This window comes from Amblyraja radiata, chromosome 29 (genome assembly GCF_010909765.2).
Source record: "Amblyraja radiata isolate CabotCenter1 chromosome 29, sAmbRad1.1.pri, whole genome shotgun sequence".
Lineage (NCBI taxonomy): Eukaryota > Metazoa > Chordata > Chondrichthyes > Rajiformes > Rajidae > Amblyraja > Amblyraja radiata.
Window position 1 is genome coordinate 12459266 of NC_045984.1, and position 25759 is coordinate 12485024.

General features: G+C 47.7%; 1 protein-coding gene across 2 annotated transcripts; it reads right to left on the reverse strand.

The window, feature by feature from the left end:
* Positions 1-213: 213 nt before the first annotated feature.
* LOC116989318 (calcium and integrin-binding family member 3-like) lies at positions 214-25415 on the reverse strand. Of its 2 annotated transcripts, XM_033046571.1 has the most exons (6): positions 25136-25415; positions 23682-23716; positions 17437-17548; positions 8818-8965; positions 2784-2979; positions 214-1609 (listed from the first exon to the last, which is right to left on the reverse strand). In XM_033046571.1, the coding sequence occupies exons 1-6, from the start codon at positions 25184-25186 to the stop codon at positions 1588-1590; spliced, it is 564 nt and encodes a 187-aa protein (XP_032902462.1). In that variant the 5' UTR covers positions 25187-25415; the 3' UTR covers positions 214-1587. The 2 variants fall into 2 exon arrangements, with proteins under 2 accessions (XP_032902462.1, XP_032902461.1); XM_033046570.1 differs by lacking the exons at positions 23682-23716; positions 25136-25415 and having other exon boundaries at positions 17437-17748.
* Between the last annotated feature and the right edge of the window lie 344 nt (positions 25416-25759).

Below are 25759 nucleotides of genomic sequence, written 5' to 3' on the forward strand. Positions count from 1 at the left end.
CGCATTATTGTGTGCTGTTGTCGTTGCCTCATTACAGGGGGGTTGTGGAGGCTTTGGAGAGGGTGTAGAAGAGGTTCATCAGGATGCTTTCTGGAACCAAGGGATTTAGCTATAAAGATAAGTTGAACAAACTAGGATTGATTTCTCAGGAGCATCAAAGTGGTAAACTGATAGAAGTAAATACGATTATGAGAAGCATAGCTACGATGGACAGTCAGTCTTTATCCCAAGGTGAAAATGTCATTTACCAAAAGCATTGCATTAAGGTGAGAGGAGGAAAATGTTAACGAGATTTACAAGGCTAATTTTTTTACATAGTGTGTGGTAGATGCCTGAAGTGCACTGTGAGGGGAGATAGTGGAAACGCATGTCGTGGCAACTTTTAAGAAGCTTTTAGAAAGACACGTGAACAGGCAGGAAATGGAAGGATGCGGTTCATGTGCAGGCAGATGGCATCATGGTCGTGTTCCTGTGATGTACTATTATATGTAATAAGGGAGCAGTCAGTAGAACTCCATGTAACATGAATAATCAGTGTGTGTGGTGATTAGACACCCCAGTGAATGTATACATGCTATTGAATTTAGCATGTGTTATGGGATAGTCTTAAATTATAGTATGATACTGATCAGCTGTTAAGAGGGGCAGAGGATTGGGCAGTGGATATAATCCTGGTAAATGTGAGTGATGCACTTGGGTAGCTCTAATAAGGAGGAACAGAGGGACCTAGGTGTACATGTCCAAGGAATGTGGAGAGAAAAAGGGTGATTAATGTCAGATTAATGGGTGGCTGATGGTCAACACAGACCCACGGGGCTGTTTCCGTGCTGTATCTCTCCTCGACACTGTAATCCCTGCAACACAGCACAGGTGGGCAGGGCTAGTGAAGAAGGCATAAAGAAAGCTTGCCTTAATTATAAGAGCAGGATGTACTGTTTACAACTTTATAAAACATTGGTCAGGCTACAGCTGGAGTATTGCAGTGCAGGAAGAATGTGATTACACTGGAGAGGGTGCAGAGGAGACTCACCAGAATATTTTGTTGGGGTGAAGAAGGCTGATAGGAGAACTGATACAAAATTATCTGGGGCATAGATGGGGCAGGAAACCTCTCCCCAAAGCAGAGTTATCTAACACTTTATGGTACAGTTTAAGATAAGAAGGGAAAGGCCTTTAGATCTGAGGAAGATTTTTCTCACTCGGAGAGTGTTCAATTCTGAAATGTAGAGTCTGTGAGGGAGGTGGAGACTCTCACAACATTTAACAAGTATCCAGATAAATAATTGAATTGGACCGAGGGGACGGAGTCTGTTTCTTTGCTGTATGACTATGACATATTTGAACAATATAACTAGGGTGGTTAATAACACATAAAGATTCAAACTGCATAGGAATTAGATATGAGAAATGCAACACTATGGTGATAAGTGACACATATGGAGAAACAAACTTGAGTGATTTCTCTCCAATCGGATGAGAATATAAACACACAAGCTTGTATTCAGAGGAAGTGGCAGGTCAGTGCCCAGTGGGATGTTATTCTCTTGATGTTTGTGTTCCTGTGTGGATTGCTGTGACTGGCATTGCTCAGATTCGTATGTGGAAAGTGCTGAAAAAAAACATTCTAATTGAACAATTCAGTGCAAAAAATGCAGGCACAAAATTATCAACACACAGAGCCATGTGCAGGGGACAGTGGAATTACTCCACTGCGCACATCCACTCGGCCACCATGCCGATCAGAGCTCCTGCCAATTCTTAAACCATTGAGACTGGTATTCTTTAGAGGAGGGCAAAGTGGGACAGCTGGCGGAGCTGCTGCCTTACATCGCCAGAGTCCCAGGTTCGATCCCGACCGTGGGTGCTGTCTGTATGGAGTTTGCATGTTGTGACTCCCTGTGACTGCATGGGTTTCCTCCGGGTGCTCCAGTTTCCTCCCACATCCCAAAGACGTGTGGGTTTGTAGGTTAAGTGGCCTCTGTAAAATGTCTCCTGAAGTGTAGGGAGTGAATGAGAAAGTGGCATAACATAGTACTGGTGTGAACGGGTCATCCATGGTCACCGTGGACTCAGTGGGCCGAAGAGTCTGTTTCTATGCCTCATCTTTAGTTTAGTTTAGAGATACAGAGTGGAAACAGGCCCTTCAGCCCACCAAATCCATGACAACCAGCGATCCCCGTACACTAGCACTATCCTACACACCGGGCACAATTTACTATCTTTATCAAAGCCTATTAACTTACAAAACGGTACATCTTTGGAATGTGGAAGGAAACTGGAGCACCTGGAGAAAACCCACGTGATCACAGGGAGAAGGTATAAACTCTGTACAGACAGCACCCATAGTCAGGATCGCGCCCGGGTTCTGGCGCTGCAAGGCAGCAACTCTACCGCTTCACCAGCGTGCCGCCCTCTGTAAACTAAACTAAATTAGATCGACATCTTCATGGCACCAGCCTCACTTCTTGTCATTCCCAATGCATGTTCCATTCCCTCCTTCTGTATCCTACAATTCCAGTCCACACTATCACCAATAAAGGCCTTGTCCCCTACCAGTCCCAGTACAGGCCTCACTACCTGCTGCTCTCCACCAGTCCCAGTACAGGCCCCACTCTCTGCCATTCCCACACTGCAGACATTATAACAAGTCAGTGCCCAGACCAGAGGAGAAGGACAGTCTCCAAGGTGGAGCGAGCAGGAAGCAGAGACCAAGCGCAATCTTACACCAAACATCGGAGTCAATGGAAAGCAACAAAATAGAACCGGCTACTTGAGAACCGTACCTGAGAAAGTCAGGGGATCGTACAATCATGTGCTGGAAATCCTCCAGTGATAACTTGCCATCATTGTCCAGATCGGCTTCCCCCAGAACCTTGTCACACACCAGCCGCACCTCGTCGGGTGTCAGCTCATTGCGAGTCAGTTTGACCAACGTCTTCTCCAGATCCGATTTACAGATAAAGTTGTCATCGTTAAAATCTGTTTGAAAGAAATGTAACCCAGTTGCATCATTTAATCAATGAGAACATGGCCAAACGTGGACTCGTCCTAAAGATCGATTCCAGCGGAACAACAAGTGCAGCCATCTGAATCCTTGTCACAATCACTCTCCCCCCATTCCCCGTGGAGCCTGAACTCTGGATCTGATTATTCCGTGCAGAGAGAATATGTGTTGCGTAACGATATGTAGCATGTCGCCTGTCATATTGTGGTCGTCAGGTAGTCAGGTAGTTGGTGATCCAGGACACCGCATCGTCATCAGTTTGCTACCTAGCAGTGCAGTGTCAAAAGCACTGGAGAAGTAAAAAAACATGACTCTCACAGTGCTTCCCGTCTTATCCAGGTGAGCATATGAACGATGGAGCAGGTGGATGATGGCGTCCTCAACCCCCATCTTTGGTAAGCGAACTGCAGAGGGTCCAGGTTGGGTTTAACCAGGTCAGTGAGCACCAGTCTCTCAGGGACTTCATGATGTGTGGAGTCAGTGCCACTGGTCTGTGGTCATTGGAGGAGCTGGAATTCATCCTCTTTTGTACCAAGGAACCAAGCAAGATGTCTTCCACATCACAGGAACCCTCTCCAGGCTCAGGCTCAGATGTAAGGTATGCTGGAGTACTCCGCACAACTGGCTGGCACACAACTTGAGTACCCTAGGGCTGACACCATCTGGACCCACGGCTTTACCTGGGCAGAGTCAGCTCAGCTGTTTCCTCACCTGCTCAGTCTTGATAGTCAGGCGTGACAAAGAAAGGACAGAGGAAGTGGACCAGGGGGATTGAGGGGAGAGTCTGTTGGGTAGTGGAGGGAGGGTGGGCAGAGGCCCCACCATCAAATCTATTAAAAATCAGGTTTAGCTCATTGGCCTGGTCCTGATTGCTTTCCCTCCCCAGGCCACTGGTCTTCTTGTAGCCTTGAATGCTCTTCATACCGCTCCACATGTTGTCCTGCTGAAGTTTCAGCTCCAGCTTCCTCCTGTAGTCGTCCTTGCTCTGTCTCAAGCTCGCCTTCAGGTCTTTCTGCTCCCTTTTCACCTCCTCCCTGTCGCCATTCCTGAAGGCTCTTTTCTTCTGGTTGAGAAGGGCCTTCATGTCACTGGTGACCCCGGGCTTGTTGTTGGGGAAACAGTGTACAGTCTCCTCCGGGACAACGTTATCCACACAGAACTTGATGTAGCTGGTCACACAGTCCGTAAGTCCATCAATGTCCTCTCTATGGGGACTACAGAGTGCATCCCAGTCTGTGACCTCAAAACAGCCCTGTGGAGCGTCACCAGCTGCCCGTGTCCACCTCCTCACTGACCTTGTGGGCACAGGCAGCCTCTGGGCCACTGGCTTATACCTGGGTAGGAGGTGAACCAGGTTGTGGTCGGATCTTCCCAGTGGCGGAAGGGCTATGGAGCTGTACGCCTCTTTAACATTGGCATACAACATGTCCAATGTTTTCATATATCCCTGGTGGGTCAGTCAACAAACTGAGTGCAAGTGGTAGGGTAGCGTCCAAAGTCACATGGTTGAAATCCCCCGAGATTGCGATGAAAGCACTTGGGTGCTGTTTCTGGTGTCTCGCGGTGACTGTGTGGATGACGACACTTGCGCGCAGCTGGTTGGCGGACGGAGGAATGTAACCAGCAACAACAATGGCGTGTGAGATTTCCCTTGGCATTTAGTTTGGACAGAGACTCTCATTCTTCTAAGCTCTAGAGAATACTCAATCTCTCCTCATACAATGTACTCCCAACCCAGGGACCTTGAGGGGGTTTGGAAAAACCAATGGTCATACCATTGGGTTGTAGACCACCCAGGCAGAAGTTCATGTTTATAAGTGATAGGAGCAGAATTAGGCCATTCAAGCACATCAAGTCTACTCCGCCATTCAAACATGGCAGATCTATTTCTCCCTCTCAACACTATTCTCCTGCCTTCTCCCCATAACCCCTGACCCCCATACTAATCAAGAATCTATCAATCTCTGTCTTTAAAATATTTATTGACTTGGCCTCCACTGCTTTCTGTGGCAAAGAATTCCACAGATTCACCACCCTCTGACTAAAGAAATTCCTCTTCATCGCCTTCCTAAAGGAACATCCTTTTATTATGAGTTCTCGACTGGTTCTAGACTCTCCCACTAGTGGAAACATCCTCTCTCCACATCCACTCCATCCAAGCCTTTCACTATTCGAGAATAAGAGTTGTTCATCTCTAGTTTGTGTTTGGTCCTACGCTGGCAGTGGGGTGGGCTATGGATTGACAGGTCCATATGGGAATTGGAAGGGGAATTGAAATTGCTTGCAACAGGGATTTCAGGATGGCCCTTGTGGATATCTGCAATTCTTTGCAAACCTAGTCTACGTTTACTTTCACTGATATAGAGGAGGCCACGCCAGGATGCTGTCTGGATTGGAAGACATTAGTTACACGAGAAATTGGATAGGCTGGGCTTGTTTTCTCTGGAACGAAGGAGGCTGAAGGGGTGACCTGATACATGTACATAAGATTATAGACAGAATGGAAGTATAGATATGATAAATAGTCAAAATCTTAGTCCCATGATCTAAAAAACAAGAAGACATGTGTGTGAGATAAGAGGAAGGAGTTTTAAAATGGATTTTAGAGAAACGTTTTTGCAAACAGTGTGGTTGATATCTGGAACTTGCTGCCAGAGGATGTGGCAGAATCAGATACAATCACTATGTGTAATAGGAATTTAGATAGGCGCAAATAGGCAAGGCATGGAATGATATTAATGACTATGATATAGTTGGGATCACGGAGACATGGCTCCAGGGTGACCAAGGCTGGGAGCTGAACATCCAGGGATATTCAATATTCAGGAGGGATAGAGAGAAAGGAAAAGGAGGTGGGGTAGCGTTGCTGATTAGAGAGGAGATTAACGCAATGGAAAGGAAGGACATTAGTTTGCAGGATGTGGAATCAGTATGGGTAGAGCTGCGAAACACTAAGGGGCAGAAAACGCTGGTGGGTGTTGTGTACAGGCCACCTAACAGTAGTAGTGAAGTTGGAGATGGTATCAAACAGGAAATTAGAAATGCGTGCGACAAAGGCAAAACCGTTATAATGGGTGACTTCAATCTACATATAGATTGGGTGAATCAAATTGGCAGGGGTGCTGAGGAAGAGGATTTTTTGGAATGTATGCGGGATAGTTATCTAAATCAACATGTAGAGGAACCAACGAGAGAGCAGGCTATTTTAGACTGGGTATTGAGTAATGAGGAAGGGTTAGTTAGCAGTCTTGTTGTACGTGCCCCCTTGGGCAAGAGTGACCATAATATGGTTGAGTTCTTCATTAGGATGGAGAGTGACATTGTTAATTCAGAAACAATGGTTCTGAACTTAAAGAAAGGTAACTTTGAGGGTATGAGACGTGAATTGGCCAAGATTGACTGGCAATTAATTCTAAAAGGGTTGACGGTGGATATGCAATGGAAGACATTTAAAGACTGCATGGATGAACTACAAAAATTGTTCATCCCAGTTTGGCAAAAGAATAAATCAGGGAAGGTAGTGCATCCGTGGATAACAAGGGAAATCAGGGATAGTATCAAAGCGAAGGATGATGCGTACAAATTAGCCAGAAAAAGCAGCATACCGGAGGACTGGGAGAAATTCAGAGACCAGCAGAGGAGGACAAAGGGCTTAATTAGGAAAGGAAAAATAGATTATGAAAGAAAACTGGCAGGGAACATAAAAACTGACTGCAAAAGTTTTTATAGATATGTGAAAAGAAAGAGATTAGTTAAAACAAATGTAGGTCCCTTGCAGTCAGAAACGGGTGAGTTGATCATGGGGAACAAGGATATGGCGGACCAATTGAATAACTACTTTGGTTCCGTCTTCACTAAGGAAGACATAAATAATCTGCCGGAAATAGCAGGGGACCGCGGGTCAAAGGAGTTGGAGGAATTGAGTGAAATCCAGGTTTGCCGGGATGTGGTGTTGGGTAAATTAAATGGATTAAAGGCCGATAAATCCCCAGGGCCAGATAGGCTGCATCCCAGAGTACTTAAGGAAGTAGCTCCAGAAATAGTGGACGCATTAGTAATAATCTTTCAAAACTCTTTAGATTCTGGAGTAGTTCCTGAGGATTGGCGGGTAGCAAACGTAACCCCACTTTTTAAGAAGGGAGGGAGAGAGAAAACGGGGAATTACAGACCAGTTAGTCTAACATCGGTAGTGGGGAAACTGCTAGAGTCAGTTATTAAAGATGGGATAGCAGCACATTTGGAAAGTGGTGAAATCATTGGACAAAGTCAGCATGGATTTACAAAAGGTAAATCATGTCTGACGAATCTTATAGAATTTTTGGAGGATGTAACTAGTAGCGTGGATAGGGGAGAACCAGTGGATGTGGTGTATCTGGACTTCCAGAAGGCTTTCGACAAGGTCCCACATAAGAGATTAGTTTACAAACTTAAAGCACACGGCATTGGGGGTTCAGTATTGATGTGGATAGAGAACTGGCTGGCAAACAGGAAGCAAAGAGTAGGAGTAAACGGGTCATTTTCACAATGGCAGGCAGTGACTAGTGGGGTACCGCAAGGCTCAGTGCTGGGACCCCAGCTATTTACAATATATATTAATGATCTGGATGAGGGAATTGAAGGCAATATCTCCAAGTTTGCGGATGACACTAAGCTGGGGGGCAGTGTTAGCTGTGAGGAGGATGCTAGGAGACTGCAAGGTGACTTGGATAGGCTGGGTGAGTGGGCAAATGTTTGGCAGATGCAGTATAATGTGGATAAATGTGAGGTTATCCATTTTGGTGGCAAAAACAGGAAAGCAGACTATTATCTAAATGGTGGCCGACTAGGAAAAGGAGAGATGCAGCGAGACCTGGGTGTCATGGTACACCAGTCATTGAAAGTGGGCATGCAGGTGCAGCAGGCAGTGAAGAAAGCGAATGGTATGTTAGCTTTCATAGCAAAAGGATTTGAGTATAGGAGCAGGGAGGTTCTACTGCAGTTGTACAGGGTCTTGGTGAGACCACACCTGGAGTATTGCGTACAGTTTTGGTCTCCAAATCTGAGGAAGGACATTATTGCCATAGAGGGAGTGCAGAGAAGGTTCACCAGACTGATTCCTGGGATGTCAGGACTGTCTTATGAAGAAAGACTGGATAGACTTGGTTTATACTCTCTAGAATTTAGGAGATTGAGAGGGGATCTTATAGAAACTTACAAAATTCTTAAGGGGTTGGACAGGCTAGATGCAGGAAGATTGCTCCCGATGTTGGGGAAGTCCAGGACAAGGGGTCACAGCTTAAGGATAAGGGGGAAATCCTTTAAAACCGAGATGAGAAGAACTTTTTTCACACAGAGAGTGGTGAATCTCTGGAACTCCCTGCCACAGAGGGTAGTCGAGGCCAGTTCATTGGCTATATTTAAGAGGGAGTTAGATGTGGCCCTTGTGGCTAAGGGGATCAGAGGGTATCGAGAGAAGGCAGGTACGGGATACTGAGTTGGATGATCAGCCATGATCATATTGAATGGCGGTGCAGGCTCGAAGGGCCGAATGGCCTACTCCTGCACCTAATTTCTATGTTTCTATATGGTCCCAAGGACATGGTGGGCCAAACAACCTGCTTCTGTGCTGTATAGGTATATGATTCACAATTGTTCTGTGATTGCAATCAAGTTGAGCCTTGTGCTCAACTAAAATAAAGGGACCAACCACAAGCCAAAACGTCACCCATTCCTTCTCACCACAGATGCTGCCTATCCCGCTGAGTTACTCCAGCATTTTGTGTCTACCTACAAGAATTTAAGTCCCCTGGTCATCATTGTGCAGGTACACTCACCGTAAATCTTAAATGCATAACATGCCTTCAGGTCACGTGGAGCCATTTCACTCAGCACAGAGAACATATCCAGAAAGTCATCCAGAGTCATGTTGCCCTCGTTGTCCTGGGAGAACACCTCTGCAATCCTCTGGCGAAAGGGATTGTCCTGCAGTTAGAGAAGACAGCCCAAATGTGGCGCACTCCACAGCAGACTGAAACTTTCACAATAGGCTTAGAAACACAAAATAGGTGCAGGAGTAGGCCAATCGGCCCTTCGACCCAGCACCGCCATTCAATATGATCATGGATGATCATCCAAAATCGGTATCCGTTTCTGCTTTTTCCCCCATATCCCTTGATTCCGTTAGCCCTAAGAGCTATATCTAACTCTCTCATGAAAACATCCAGTGAATTGGCCTTCACTGCCTTCTGTGGCAGAGAATTCCAGATTCACAAATCTCTGGGTGAAAAAGGTTTTCCTCATGTTAGTCCTAAATGGCCTGTCCCTTATTCTCAAACTGTGACTGACTCCTGGTTCTGGACTTCCCCCAACATCGAGAACATTTTTCCTGCAAATAGCCTGTGCAATCCCTTAAGAATTTTATATGCATCCAATCTATCTGCTCACATCCTTCTAAATCCCAGTGAATCCATTGTGAGCCCAGTCGATCCATTCTTTCATCATATGCCATCCCGGGAATTAACCTGGTGAACCTGTAGACTTGTATGTTATAGTATGAACATGACAACTGCCTCCCCCCCCCCCCCCCCCCCACCTCTCTTCCAACTTTCTCCCTTTATGATAATCAGAATGAAGAAGGGTCCCCGACTGAAACTATGCCAATCCATGACCACCAGAGATGCTGCCTGACCCGTTGTATTACTCCAGCATTTTGTGTCTTTCTTTATAATGACAACCTTCCGCATGCACTAGTGACCTGATCCAGGGTTCCTGTTAGATGTTGATTCTGATTAACCAAAAAACTGCAGATGCTGCAAATCAGAAATAAAAACAGAAAATGCTGGGAGCATCCCGCAGGTCGGGCGACATATGTGAAAAGAGAAACAGAGTTAAAATGTGTCAGGTCAAAGATCCTTTATCTGAATGAGATTCAGATTATTTTGCTTGTGATGTGTTAATGTGAGGTCAAACAGGTTTGCACTGAAGGAGTTCTGATGTAGTTTGGTTCACCTCTATCCGGGGGGTTTGGGCTTCATGGAGTTGAGTTCTGGGTGTGCTAGTTGCTTGGTTAAATTACATTTTAGGGACTGAATGCGTTGCTTTTGAATGTGGATTGAGATTGTTCTGTGGTTTGGGATTTAATTAGCCAGAGAAACTGGACTCTATGGCACAGATGTATGATTTGTATGAAAGAATGAGTGGCAACTCTGTTGAGTTTTAAATGCTCGGAAATTAGATTGGAAAACAGAAAATGCTGGAAACAGGGCAAGCAGCATCTGTGGAGAGAGAAACAAAAGCAAAGCCCCGAGGCAGCACCGTTGAGAATATTGAGGACGAATTGTAAAAGTACGGCCTGGTAGAGTGGGAGTAGCCATCTTTGGAGAGGCTGTGAGGTTGACAGGCTGCTGTTGAGGTCAAAGTGCACACTTAAGTGAGCGTTGGGCTACAGTGTGGAGGGTGAGCATCCACAAGGTGAGGAATTTTTTTCTCAGAATGGATGGGACTGGAATAAAGGGCCTGGAAGCCTGGACATTGGAACGCTCCTCCAGCAGAATGTGGTTGAGAAGGAACATTTTCCATGTCCCTGGTGACTACCTGTGGGAACTGTGTCCAGCTGCAGCTTCTGCCCGACCACTAGGAGAGTTGGAATGGGGTTGGACTCCCTAAAGTGTAAACGGGGTGTGGATAATATGGGTAATGGGTGGGGCATACCATGGACAGAAAGAGAACAGTTATTGACCACTAGGAAGGGCAGGCAGGTAGGTGCAGGTGTCCCCTGTGCTCATTCCTCTATCAGACAGGCATGCTGCGTTGGATACAGTGGGGGCAATGACTTCTCAGTGGACAACAGCAGCAGCAGTCCGGTTTATGGCACCACTGATGCACAGCTGGGGCGGGACGGGTCTTGACAAGCAGTAGTGGAGGTGACACAAGAGACTGCCGATCTTGAGCAAAAAACAAAGCGCTGGAGGAATTCAGCGGGTCAGGCAGCAACAAATGGCCAGACAAAGTTTTGGGTCGAGACCCTTCCGCAGTCATGGCGGAGGATGAGTAAATGAGGGCAACAGAGAAACATTTCTGTGGCTGAGAGCAAGTGTCCAGAATGGTGTGTTGCCTGCCTGCTGCCAAGATCAGGGCCATCTCGGGCTGGGTTCAAAAGGGGGAGCGCGGAATCAGGCCCTTCAGCCCTCGAGTCCGCGCCGACCAGCAATCACCCCGTACACTGGCAATATCTTAAACACCAGGTACAATTTAGATTTGTTTTAACCAAAGCCAATTAACCTACAAACCTGAAGATAGACACAAAAAGCTGGAGTAACTCAGCAGGACAGGCAGCATCTCCGGAGAGAAGGAATTGGTGATGTTTCGGGTCGAGACCCTTCTTCAGACTGGGACCATGATCCTACAGATGAGCACCAAATACCATTACTGATTTCATCACTTCTGGCTGCCTGCCTTCCACAGCCTTCAACCTTATCGTTTCCCAGCCCCGCACAGCCCGTTTTTACCTTCTCCCCAAGATCCTCAAACACAACTGCCCTGGCAGACCCATTGTTTCTGCCTGCAGTATCTGATCTCCTGGTTGTAGATGAGATATGCATGTGCCTTTAATATAGTTACCTCATCACTACTAACCACTCCCCATATCACAAGTATAATTACAACCTCCCCACCCACATATCGCTCTCTAGTTTCCGTGACAGACCACGTACAGCTAGTGCTCTCTGTAATGCTACAGTATGAATAAAATGAAGTAAAGTTACAGTGTGTCGATAACACTTCTTTACATGGTGTCATACCTCTAACCCTTGCACTTCCTGTTTATCGGTTGTTTATTTAATTTTGCCCCAGTTTTCTGTCCCCCCCCCCCCTCTTATTTCCTCGTTATGGCCACTTCTTGCCGCAAACCCGGTGCTCATTTTCGATTCAGACATTGCCCATCGATGGGATGTCTTTAGACGTGACTTCGACCACTATGTCACAATCGCTCATCCTGCCGCCACCCCTGAAGTCAAAGCTTCTCTGCTTCTCAACCTGGCTGGTCCCGATGCCCTGGCTCGGTCAGACTTCTTCGTCTACGCTGCGGGTGAATCTGCTCGGGACCCCGTATGTTTATTGGCTAAGTTTACCGCGATTTGCGACATTCCCTCTAACTGCATTTTAGAACGTTTTAAACTGTTCGGGCGGCGTCAGCACCCTGGTGAATCTGCCGAGAATTATGTCGCTGCGCTGCGACACCTGGCCAGGCGGTGCCGCCTTGACACGCTGTCCCCCGAGGAGCTGACCAGGGACCTTCTGGTTTACGGTCTCCGCGATGAAAAGCTAAGGGCTGAACTTTTGCGCAAGCCCGACCTGTCTTTTAACGAAGCTATGCATGCCTGCCGTTTAGCCGAAGCTGTCACCTCGGCGGTGTCATCGGCTGATCAGGACATTAACTTTGCCAGCGTTACCAGCCGTCGGCGGAACACGACCCCACCACGACCCCAGGGGTCCGGCACTGCTCCCGGGGGACGCGCCCAGCAAAGGTGCCCCAATTGTAACTTTGCCACTCATCAGTACAATGTATGCCCTGCTTTGGGCAAAACGTGCAATTACTGCAAGAAACTGAACCATTTTTCTGCTGCCTGCCGTTCCTGTGGGAAGCCTGTTGCTGCTCCAAGGCGTATGTTAAACAACTTGGAGCAAGCTAATAGCGAGCTCGGTTCCCAGTACCATCTCAACAAACTCCCTGTGTCTGAATCTGGGTCCTCTCAGGGGGAGACCAGCATATTTTCTCTGTTGGATGCACCTGCTGTGATAACAGACCCTTCAGTTCGTGTAACTGTGAACAACTCGACCTTCACCGCTAAGATTGATACCGGAGCTGTTGCAAATGTTATGTCAACAAATCTCTTCAGAAAGATAAGGACTAATGAGCAAGTAACTTCTGATCGCTCCACTTTACATGCCTACGGGGGAGGGGTGCTTGTTCCTGTGGGAAAGGCAACTCTGCGCTGCAAGATACTGGAAACCTCTCGGCCCCTCACTTTCTATCTTCTCGATTCCAACTGCATTACCCTGTTGGGCATCCAAGCATGCCAGGGCTTGGGCCTGGTCTCCTTCCACCGTGACATCCACAAGGTGCAGGCCCTAATGGACCTGTTGACTGAATATCCTGACCGCTTTGATGAAGAGCTGGGCAAGCTGCCCTACAACTACAAGATTGTCGTCGACCGCAAGGTCGTGCCAGTGGTCCGTGTGCCACACCGTGTCTCCTTCGCCATGAAGGACAAAGTAGAATCGACACTGCACAGCATGGTAAAAATGGGCATCCTAAAGGCGGTCAGCGAACCCACCAGGTGGGTCTCCACCATGGTTGTTGCCGCGAAAAAGGACAAAAGCGAAACACGCATTTGCATCAACCCCAAAGACCTAAACCTTGCCATCAAACGCCCGCACTACCCCATGAGAACAGTAGAGGACGTCGCTGCACAGGTTGGTCCGGCCACAATCTTTTCTGTCCTCGATGCCAAGAGCTCCTTCTGGCAGATATCGCTTGACGAGCAGTCCTCCGACCTGACAACTTTCAGCACCCCCTTCGGCAGATTTAAGTTCCTCCGAATGCCATTCGGAATCAACTCTGCCAGCGAGGTGTTCCAACGGACAATGGAGCCGCTGTTTGCCGGTCTACCGTGTGCCATCATCGTTGACGACATCCTGGTCTATGGTAAGGAAGTCGCTGAGCACGACTTCAACCTCCGCCAAGTCCTAGACCGGGCCCGGAAGATCAACTTGAAACTAAACCCCAAGAAGTGCCGGTTCCGCGTCCCGGAGGTCACATATGTTGGACATGTATTCACAGCCTCGGGGCTGAAACCCGACCCACAGAAAACGGCTGCCATCTCCGAGATGTCATCACCCACTGATGTGCCCAGCCTGCAACGTTTCCTGGGCATGGTAAACTACCTGGGGAAGTTCATCCCCGACCTCAGCGAGCTGAGCGCACCCCTGAGGGATTTGATAAAGAAGGACACGGCCTGGGCTTGGTTCCCTCAACACCAGAAAGCTTTCGACATCCTTAAATCCAAGCTGATCAGTACCCCCACACTTAAATTTTTTGACCTGCAGCGTCCCATTATCATCACCTGCGACGCCTCTCAGTTCGGGCTCGGTGCCGCTTGTCTACAGCTCCATGACGGCCTGCAACTGCCTGTCTCCTTCGCGTCCCGTACCATGACCCCTGCCGAACAGCACTACGCACAGATCGAGAAGGAGTTACTGGCCGTGGTGTTTGCCTGCTACAAATTCAAGGACTATATACTATGCAACACCTTTACCATCGAAACTGATCACCAGCCACTTGTCACCATCCTCAACAAGTCGATCCATGTTGCCTCATCCCGACTGCAGCGCATGATGCTGCAGCTCCAGTGCTTCACTTTCGAAGTTGTTTATCGTAAGGGCAAAGACATGTTCGTGGCCGACACGCTGTCCCGCTAACATCCACCGATCGCCGCCCCTATGAAATGTCTGACCTGATGGTGCTCAATGTGAATATTGTCCCTTCACAGCAGATGAAGTCCCTGGTCGAGCACACTGCCGATGATCATGCCCTGCAACAGCTTGCTGCCATCATCCAGCAGGGCTGGCCCGACCGTCGTTCCGCTCTGCCGGCTGGCGCCGTGCCCTACTTCCTGGTCCGTGATGAGCTCGTACTCCACGACGGCGTGGTTGTGAAAGGACACAAGGTTGTAGTGCCTGCTGCGCTGCACGACCACTATTTTCAGGCCGCTCACCGCGGTCATCCTGGGGCCGAAGCCACCTTGTCTCACGCCCAGAGCCAGTTCTACTGGCCTGGTATGGCTCAATACATCCGGGAGAGGGTCTCCTTGTGTTCCACCTGCAACAGTCTCGCCCCCCACCAGCAACGACAGCCGCTTCTGCAGCAGGCTGCACCCGAACTGCCCTGGATGGCGGTTGCCACTGACATTTTCGAGTGGTGAGGCAAACACTTCCTGGTCCTCGTCGACTCCTACTCCAACTGGATCGAGGTTGACCAGCTGCACTCCCTCACCTCTTCGGCCGTTGTCGATAAGCTGCGCCGCCATTTCTCTACCTTGGGCACCCCGGCCAGCCTGCAGTCGGACAACGGCAGCCAATTCACGAGCTCCGAGTTTAGGGCTTTCACTACCAGCTGGAACTTCCGCCACTTCACCAGCAGCCCTGAGTACCCGCAAAGCAACGGTCTGGCCGAGCGCGCCGTCCGCAGTGCAAAGAACTTGCTGGAACAATGTCGCTTGTCTAACTCCGACTTCTTCCTAGCCCTCCTTAACCTTCGCAACATATCCCGTGCCCTGCAATGGGCTCCCCTGCTCAGCGGCTGATGTCTCGCACTACCAGACCCCCGATCCCGGTGGCCCAGCGCTCACTCATCCCCTCTGTCCTCAAGCCCGCTGCTGTTCAGGAGCGCATTGCCCTTAAGCGCGATGTTCAGAAGCGCTCCCATGACAAGTCCTGCCGCCCCCTGCCGCGCCTTTTCCCCGGTCAGGTCGTCCGCATGCAGACCCCCTCCGGTCACTCCAGGCTCGCTACCGTCGTCGCCTCTGCTGGGTCGCCTAGGTCCTATCTCGTCGACCATGCAGGAACCGTCTACCACCGGTCCCGCCAACACCTGCGGCTCGTCAACGAGCCACGACCGCCGCCCGCGGATCCTTTTGCTCCCCCACTGCAATTTCGGCCTCCGGCGATGCTCTGCCCGCCGCTCCTCGCATGCCACGGTCTCTACCCTCTCAGCTCTATCAGTCCAATCCTCCTCCGGCTCGTCCTCCCTCGCCTGCCCGCGCGCTGCCCGCTGTTGACCCCGCATCCCCTCCTGCCTTTCTGCCCTTGTCTCCTCCGTCCCCTCCCAGCTCCCCCGTTCCAGTTCGGCCGTCTGCACCTGTTCCACTTCTTCCTGCAGGGAGGGAAGATGGCGAGATGCGAACCCGGTCGGGACGTGTTGTCAAGCCGCCTGTCCGCTATGGCGACTTTGCTTAACCGTTTCTAGCGCATGAGACGTGGTCGCCCTGTCACTACTTTGTTTGCCTATCGTTTCCAAGGGGAAGGATGTAGATGATATATGCATGTGACCTTTAATATAGTTACCTCATCACTACTAACCACTCCCCATATCACAAGTATAATTACAACCTCCCCACCCACATATCGCTCTCTAGTTTCCGTGACAGACCACGTACAGCTAGTGCTCTCTGTAATGCTACAGTATGAATAAAATGAAGTAAAGTTACAGTGTGTCGATAACACTTCTTTACACTGGCGGCTAAACACTTTAATTCTCCTTCCCATTCCCACCCAAACCTTCCTGTCCTAGGTCTCCTCCATTGTCAGAGTGAGGCAAAACGTAAATTGGAGGAGCAGCATCTCATATTTCTGTTGGGCAGCTTACAGCCCAATGAAATCAATATGAATATTGATTTCTCTAACTTCAAGTAACTCTGGCTTTTCCTCTCTCTTTATCCCTTCCCCACCCAAGTTGCACCAGCTTCTCGTTTTCACCCAACAAACAGCTAACAATGGCCTGTTTCCTTTATCATCGTTACATTTTTGCATATCTTTCATTCATTGTTCTTTATCTCTCTACATCATCATCTACATCTCTCCTTTTCCTTATCCCTAACTCTTCTGAAGAAGGGTCTCAACTTGAAACGTCACCCATTCCTTCTCTCCAGAGATGCTGCCTGTCCCGCTGAGTTACTCCAGCTTTTTGTGTCTATCTTCGGTTTAAACCAGCATCTGCAGTTCCTTCCTACACAAGGTCAGGTATCTTTCTCTTTGGAAGTGTGACTGGGACTGTTCCGCTGGAATCAGTGCTTGGACTCTTGTTGGTTATCATATATGTTAACGACATGGATGTGAATGTAAGAAATATGTTTTGTAAGTTTGCAAAATGACATGTAAATCGGTGGTGGTGTTTTAAATTAGGAAGATTATATGGAGGCATAGATGGAGGACTGAGGAGAGGGGGTGAGGAAGCAGGCGGCTGTGTGGGGGTTTGGGAGTGTAGAGTGTGGTGACTAGGCATGTGGTTGATTGGAAAGCAGTGCAAGAAACTATCAGTTGACAAAGAGGAACCCCCTCGAGTAACATAACCACACCACAAGCTGTAAATAACGGGTGAAGGAAATTGCCTTTATTCTAAAGTTACAGTAAGGCAGATATTCAATTTCCTATGCTGTCCCTGGCCTCTATCCGATGCTAGGTTGCTGAAGAAATGCTCAAAGACTCTCAATAATGTAATGCCAAAATTACTCTTGCTGTCCCAGTGAACGTTGTCTTGGTAGGGTTAGGATTACGTTGGGTTCGGGTGAAAGATATGGCCCGTTAGGTTCAGTAGGTTAATGGCTAGGGTTAAGTGATAGGTGGGGCCAGTGTTGGGGTCAGGTGTGATGGGCGGGTGGCTACTACACCCTGGCTACCTTCAGCTCAGGCATGTTGCCAATCAATTCATAAGGGATCTTCACATCTGGATTGTCCTTATAATCGAGTGGCACTAGCTGAGGAGCCAGGTCTCGATAGCGGTGGAACAATCTGCAATAAAAGGGAGAGCAAACTTTATTATTGGAACAAAGCATTATTTGATTCAAGCTGCTCAATTGACCATTACAATGCCTGTAGTTAGTTGTTGGGTCACAATCTATGCACCTCCTCCAACTCCAAAACTCACCATTAAATACACCTTCAAATGTCATGGAGTGAATGGGCAATACAGCACGGAAATGGGCCCTTGGGCCCACCAAGTCTGTGCCAACCATCAAGTGCCCATCCAGCGCTGTAATATTAACTGTCTGTAGGAAAATAACAAGTACAGGTGTCACAGGATATCCTTTGTTGAAGGGAGCAACTCTCAACTGAGCAACAGTGTCTGGTACGACAATATATCAAAGTCATACTAGGTGGCACACTCACGTAAATACACCTTACACTACTCAATATAATTTTCTCCCTCTGACCTGTTTGTCTGTGGCCTCCTGTTCTGCGACAACCTGGTTCAAGATAATCCTCAGGAACAGCACCTCACCTTCTGTTTGACCACAATGCCGCCTTGCAAACTGAATATCAAGCTCCATAACTTCAGGGTATGTGCTCCCTGTGTCCCCGTCAGAATTGCAATTTTCAGCTGGAAAATTGCATCCATCTGCAAAATAGTTTCCATTTTTCTTTCTCAATTGACTCTGCTTGACTTTGTATATCATGTCCTGCGGCTCCACGTTTTACAACATTTATGTTTCTTTGTTTGTATTCTCATTCTCCAAATGCCGCATAAAATTCTCAGCTTTTATGTTCCAACTGTTCATATTAACCCCCACCAAATGAACCACATCACTTTACCCCCATTCTGGTTTTATTGCCAATCGCCTTCATCTCATGTCTCTTTTTTTCTTATTCATGCACTGATGGAAACAGTTTCTCTCTGTATACTCCATCTATACCCTCATTCGGAGTCTAGTCACAATCCTGGAATATCAGTACAACATATCTTTGGGTGTTGACTTTCCTCTTAGACTGATCACAACCACAATGTTGGTTCTATGTTCCTTCGTCATTTTCACTATGCCCTCATACTTGGTCTGTAGATTGTGGCTCCAATAGGCTCATCAACATCACATTCACCTCCAGCTCATCACCCCCCCCCCCCCCCCCCCCCCCCACCCCCACCCCTCCTACATATCACTATGTTGCCCTCTCTGTGTCCACGCTGAGACTGTTCCATTTGTTAAATATTCATTGTGTGGGTAACTGGCTGTGTATCTTGTGATACACACTTGTGTATCTGAGGTTCACCAACGTACCAGGGACCCACTGACTAACCTCACCACTCTTCTACTTAGTGAACACTCACTCATAGTGCACCAGCCTGCTGTTGCAACCTCAAAATCAACGCCAACAATGGTAAAAAAACAAATGTTGGAGGAACTCAGCAGGTAAGGCAGCATCTGTGGAGTGAACGGACAGGCAGCATTTCGGGTCGGGACACTTCTTCAGACTGACAGCAGTAGGAGGGAGAGGGCTGGAAAAGAGAGGTGGGGGCATAGTATGTGGTTTCCTCATGTTTCTGCAAGCATAGATAATTAAGTAGCTGTGGAATTTTAAACAGAGCATCCCTTACTGAAGGCAGTATCTCTCAACAAAACAGAGTGTCTGGGACAGCACTGTATCAAGGGTGCATTCATTAATGACACACTTACAATTCTATACACTATAGATTTCCACCAGGCAGAGTGCTGCATGGGTTTGTGAGTATTACAGGCTTCCTAAAGGTTTGAGGAAATAGACTGCACTCCTCCAGAACTGCAGTCTGCCTTCAAATCCCAAAGATGACTGTTGGTGCTGCCTGTGTGGAGATTGCACATTCTCCCTGTGACAGAGTGGGTTTTCTTCGTGTTCTCTAGTTTCATAGAAACATAGAAAATAGGTGCAGGAGCAGGCCATTCGGCCCTTCCAGCCAGCACCGCAATTCAATATGATCATGGCTGATCATCCAAAACCAGTACCCCATTCTGGCTTTTTCCCCATATCCCTTGATTCCCTTAGCCCTAAAAGCTAAATCTAACTCTCTCTTGAAAACATCCAACGAATTGGCCCCCACTGCCTTCTGTGGCAGAGAATTCCACAGACTCACTACACTCTGGGTGAAAAAGGTTTTCATCTCATAGAAACATAGAAATTAGGTGCAGCAGTAGGCCATTAGGCCCTTCGAGCCTGCACCGCCATTCAATATGATCATGGCTGATCATCCACTCAGTATCCCGTACCTGCCTTCTCTCCATACCCTCTGATCCCCTTAGCCACAAGGGCCACATCTAACTCCCTCTTAAATATAGCCAATGAACTGGCCTCGACTGCCCTCTGTGGCAGGGAGTTCCAGAGATTCACCACTCTCTGTGTGAAAAAAGTTCTTCTCATCTCGGTTTTAAAGGATTTCCCCCTTATCCTTAAGCTGTGACCCCTTGTCCTGGACTTCCCCAACATCGGGAGCAATGTTTTAGGCCATCCCCCAACAGTCCACACAGGCAGCACCATCTCAGTCCTAAATGGCCTACCCCTTATTCTTAAACTGTGACCCCTAGTTCTGGACTCCCCCACCATTGGGAACATTTTTCCTGCATCTACCCTGTCCAATTCTCTAAGAATTTTATATGTTTCTAGAAGATCTCTCATTCTTCTAAATTCCAGTGAATACATGTCCAATCGACCCATTCATTCATCATATGTTTCCTTCCACATCCCAAAAATGTGGGGGTTGGTGGGTCCATGAAAATTACCCCTAATGTGCAGGTGAGTGCCTTAATTTGGAGAGAATTGATGAGATTGAGAGAGAATAAATTGAGGAAGACACTGAGTGCTGGAGTAGCTCAGCAGGTCAGGCAGAATCTCTGGAGAGAAGGAATGGGTGACGTTTCGGTCGAGACCCTTCTTCAGACTGATATAAAAAATCAGAATCAGTCAGAATAAATTGAGATTAGTGTAAATGTGTGCTTGCTGCTGGATGTAGACTTGATGGGCTGAAGGGTCCTTTTCAGTGGTAGACACAAAATGCTGGAGTAACTCAGCAGGACAGGCAGAATCTCTGGAGAGAAGGAATGGGTGACGTTTCGGGTTGAGACCCTTCTTCAGATCCATTTCTGTGCTGTATAAATCTCTGACTCCAGGATCCTTTCAGATCACATGAAGCTCCTCTTCACGACCAATTTCCATTCTGCACTCAAATTCACATGGACCTCCCAACCGTTTCTAGATCACACCGTCTCCATCACAGGAGACACCCTATTGACCGACATCTACTACAAACCCACTGACCCCCATAGTTATCTAGACTATACTTCTTCCCATCCTGCTTCCTGTAAAGACTCTATTCCCTGCTCTCAATTCCTCCGTCTCCACCGTATCTGCGCCCAGGATGAGGTTTTCCATACCAGGGCATCGGAGATGTCCTCATTCTTCAGGAAAGGGGGTTCCCCTCTTCCAATATAGATGAGGCTCTCACTAGGGTCTCCTCGATATCCCGCAGCTCCGCTCTTGCTCCCCCACCCCCCATTCATAACAAGGGCAGAATCCCCCTTGTCCTCACCTTCCACCCCATCAGCCGTCGCATACAGCATATAATCCTCCAACATTTTCGCCACCTCCAACGGGATCCCACTACTGGCCACATCTTCCCATCTCTACCCCTTTCTGCTTTCTGCAGACACTGTTCCCTCCGCAACTCCCTGGTCAACGTCCCTTCCCACCCAAACCATCCCCTCCCAAGATACTTTCCCCTGCAACCACAGGAGATGCAACATCTGTACCTTTACCTCCCCCCTCGACTCCATCCAAGGACCCTGACAGTCTTTTCAGGTGAGGCAGAGGTTCACTTGCACCTCCTCCAACCTCATCTACTGTATCCGCTGTTCCATGTGTCAACTCCTGTACATCGGCGAGACCAAGCGCAGGCTCTGCGATCGTTTCGCTAAACACCTCCTCTCACTCTGCCCTAACCTTCCTGATCTCCCGGTTGCTCAGCACTTTAACTCCCCCTCCCATTTCCAATTTGACCTTTCTGTCCTGGGCCTCCTCCATTGTCAGAGTGAAGAGCCTGTCCCACTTAGGCGATTTTTCCGCGGACTGCCGGCAACTGTCAAGTTCGCGGCACTCGCCTGAAAAACCGGGAACTGAAACGGCGACTGTCAGAGTGGAACACACACACACACACACACACACACACACACACACACACACACACACACACACACACACACACACACACACACACACACACACACACACACACACACACACACATCGCGTGGGTCAGGGAAAGCAGGGGAGCGCTGTCTGAAATTCACACGGTGCAAAGCCAAGGTGATACAGACACACACCGCGATGAACAGGAAGGTTAAAACGGCTGGCATAGTGTACGGTAAGTCCTTTAAAAGGGGGGGGGAGAAGGGGGGAGGGATTAGGGGGGGGGAGGAGGGGGGGAGAAGAAGGGAGGGGGAGAAGAAGGGGGGGAAGAAGAAGAGGGGGAAGAAGAAGAGGGGGGAAGAAGAAGAGGGGGGAGAAGAAGAGGGGGGAGAAGAAGAGGGGGGAGAAGAAGGGGGAGGGGAAGAAGGGAGGGGGGGGGAAGAAGGGGGGAGACACTTTTAAGAAGCCAGACAACTTTTAATAAGCCAGAGATACCCAGCTGTGAAGTTTGGCGGGCATTTAACATTACCGATCGGTTATCCTTGGTTCTGAAAACTCGTGTTTACGTTTTTGATCCCCAATGAGCCAATGAAAATGCCCGGTCAGCAAAGGTGATTAACTAAAACTATCTACGACTACCCATAACTACATGGCGACCCCACTACAACTGCACCTACGGCTACAGGATTATCGATTTTCTCCATGGCGAGTAATTTTTGGTCGCGGACCATACTAAGGCCGCAACTAGTTCCCAAAATGCGGGAACTCCTCGCGACCATGAAGGAGACTCACCAGAGACCACTGGCGACCATGTGGCGATCATGAGGCGAGCGCAGAGTCTCCTGCACTCGCCTAAAAAGTTGCCTAAGTGGGAAAGACCCTTGAGGCCCAGTGCAAATTGGAGGAACTGCACCTCAGATTTTGCTTCGGTAGCTTACACCCCAGGGGTATGAACATTGACTTCTCTAACTTCAAATAGTTCATGCTTTCCCTCTCTCTCCATCCCCTCACCCTTCCCAATTCTCCCACCAGTCTTACTGTCTCCGACTACATTCTATCTCTGTCCTACCCACTCCCCTGACATCAGTCTGAAGGGTCTCAACCCAAAACATCACCCATTCCTTCTCTCCAGAGATGCTGCCTGTCCGGCTGAGTTACTCCAGCAGTTTGTGACTAGCAAGGATTGCTTCATCTCATGTGTTCAAAAAGGAACTGCAGATGCTGGAATATCGAAGGTACACAAAATTGCTGGGGAAACTCAGCGGGTGCAGCAGCATCTATGGAGCGAAGGAAATAGACGACGTTTCTGAAGAAGGGTTTCGGCCCGAAACGTCGCCTATTTCCTTCGCTCCATAGATGCTGCTGCACCCGCTGAGTTTCCCCAGCAATTTTGTGTACCTTGCTTCATCTCATGATGTGCACACCATCAATTGCCTGGCTTTATACAGAATGTTGTAGTCATTGGGAAGCCACATTAATCCACAGTGAGGTTAGGACATCTGCTAGGATTACTTTGAAAATGGTTTGTTACACTGAACATACTGTGGCTGCTTAATGAAGGGATTGCAAAGATTAATGAATTATTGTCACACAAATAATTATTGCCTTCAAGGGCATTCAACAGACAGATTTAGGGGGAATTCCAGTGAGGGAGGACAATGCACCTATCGTGGTCTCTCCTCTCCATACACATCTCCAGGTGGATTCTTGATACTTAATTGATTGAAATAATATTTTAATATCAGTTCACCAAATTATCAATCAAAAATCAAACTTAATACTAACTTTATTGATAATCATTATTTAACGTGATGGAGTGCCAGAGAAGCTCATCCACCGTCTCCTTCTACACTATTTTGTTGATAAAGTTGGCGTTATATTAATTTGATGATCGATTGTTTGTAAAACTGTCAACATAGGCAGTCTTTGATTGTGCTAATTTGCATATGACGAATAAATACTCTTGAAATGCAGTTGGCGGACATGGATTACTCACCTCAGGATCTCCTTCCTTGTGAAAAAGGTGCAGTCCTTTAAAATACAAATGTAAAAAAGCTGTTAAAATAAATTAACTGAAGGATTGCAATGATGTTAATATGATAGATCTCATCCCTGTTAGGATGAAAGCTCTGTTAATGCTCAAATTGGATTCCCTCCAGATTCAGGGACAGATTCTTCCCGGCTGTTATCAGGCAACTGAACCATCCTATCAACAACTAGAGAGAAGTCCTGAGCCACTATCTACCTCATTGGAGACCCTCGGATTATCATTAATCTGACTTTATCTTGCACTAAAACGTTGTTCCCTTTATCATGTATCTACATTGTGGATGGCTCAATTGTAATCATGTATTGTCATTTTGCGGACTAGTTAGCATGCAACAAAAGCTTTCCACTGTAACTTGGTACATGCAACAATAAACTATTCTTCCTCTCAGGAACTGAGCTCATTTACCCAAGGGTGGGAAAACAAAAGTTTCTCATTTCTCACTCTTCTAACAAAAGGTCAACCGGGGTAGGGCCAGTATTACCAAAGAAAGCTGGTGCATTGCGAGGTAGGTGAGATCTGTGGGAGCTCAAAGTTGGGGTGTTATGGCTTCTCACCGTGCTTTTAGCTGCATCTACTTGAAGTATCGCACAGTCCTTGCAACAACCTCTTTAAAGTAGGTGCCATGAGAGAACAGCTAATGAAACCATGGTCCCCATCAGTGGGGATGCCAGCATCTCATCACCCACAACTTCCTCTGACGTTCTCTTGCTAGGATCCTCCCAAAGTTGGGTGGCAATTAAAATATTATTTTCAGACAATTATTTTCCTATTTGGTTTCATTCGTTTTCACACGAGGATATTTAATTTCCAGATATTCCTCCTACCTAGCGCAGGAGAGATCGTAACTGATCGCGCAGTATTACGATACAATATGATAGAACTTTATTTATCCCAGGAAGGAAATTGTTCTGCCAACAGTCATAAAACACAACATGAAACATGAAATTAAAGTGACGAGTGGAAAGTCCAGAAATGGGGATGTGCGATGACTGGGTGAGGGGGAGAAGGGGAGAGGGGGGGGGGGGGGAGGAGAGTCAGTCTACCCCACAACAGAAGGGGGAGGAGTTGTACAGTTCAATAGCCATAGGGAAAAAGCATCACCTGTGGCGTTCTATTCTGCATTGTGGTGGAACCCGTCTGTTGCTGAAGGTGTTCCTCAGGTTGACCAGTGTGTCATGGAAGGGGTGAGCTGTATTGTCTAATCATGGACAGAATAATGGGATATTACAGAAGAGATCAATACCAAACAGTGGCTGGGGATTGAAACTGGGGGAGATCAAACCTCATGGGCATTACAGGGAGATAAGTAAGAGAATAAGTAAATAAGGAATAAGTAAGAGACGGTACAGATGATGCTTGTCACATTTTCTGACAAGAGTGCACCTGGACTGAGCTCCTACCTGATATGCATCAAGCTGCTGCGCTGTGAAGACGGTCTGCTTGTTGCCCATGTTTGCCAGTGAGGGTGAACATCAGGCTCTGCCCAACTCTCTCCTCCTCCACTCAATACTTAAATATGAGGAGAGCTGATCTGGAGCCAGGCGGGAGGATCACATTGCTCTTTGCATCGGCCAGTTTATTGCTGAATAATAATGGGATCATTTCATCCATTCTCATGTAAAAGGCTATGAATAAAAAGAATGCGATCTGGTTGACCTCAAACAGGCCCTGCACACACTCCTTTTTGTGCCACGGATGTGTTGACTTCCAGCTTATGTTACACACATTCACAGGCATGACAGCTAGACAGTAATATTCCAACAATATTCCAATTTATTATTTATAAGCATCTGACATTAGCCATCTGTATACTACCAGCCCAGAGATTAAAACAGTCTGGAGCAGTTACTTTGATACTCTCTGGCCATAATGAGTTCATTAAGACAAAGATTACTCCAAATGTAGATATTTCATGTACAAATCAGAGGCTGTGAAACACACTGCTCACACTGACATTTGACACTGACATCCATGTGCATGGCAGAGGTGTAATTTCCCATTCCCATTGGAGCAAATGTAAGAGA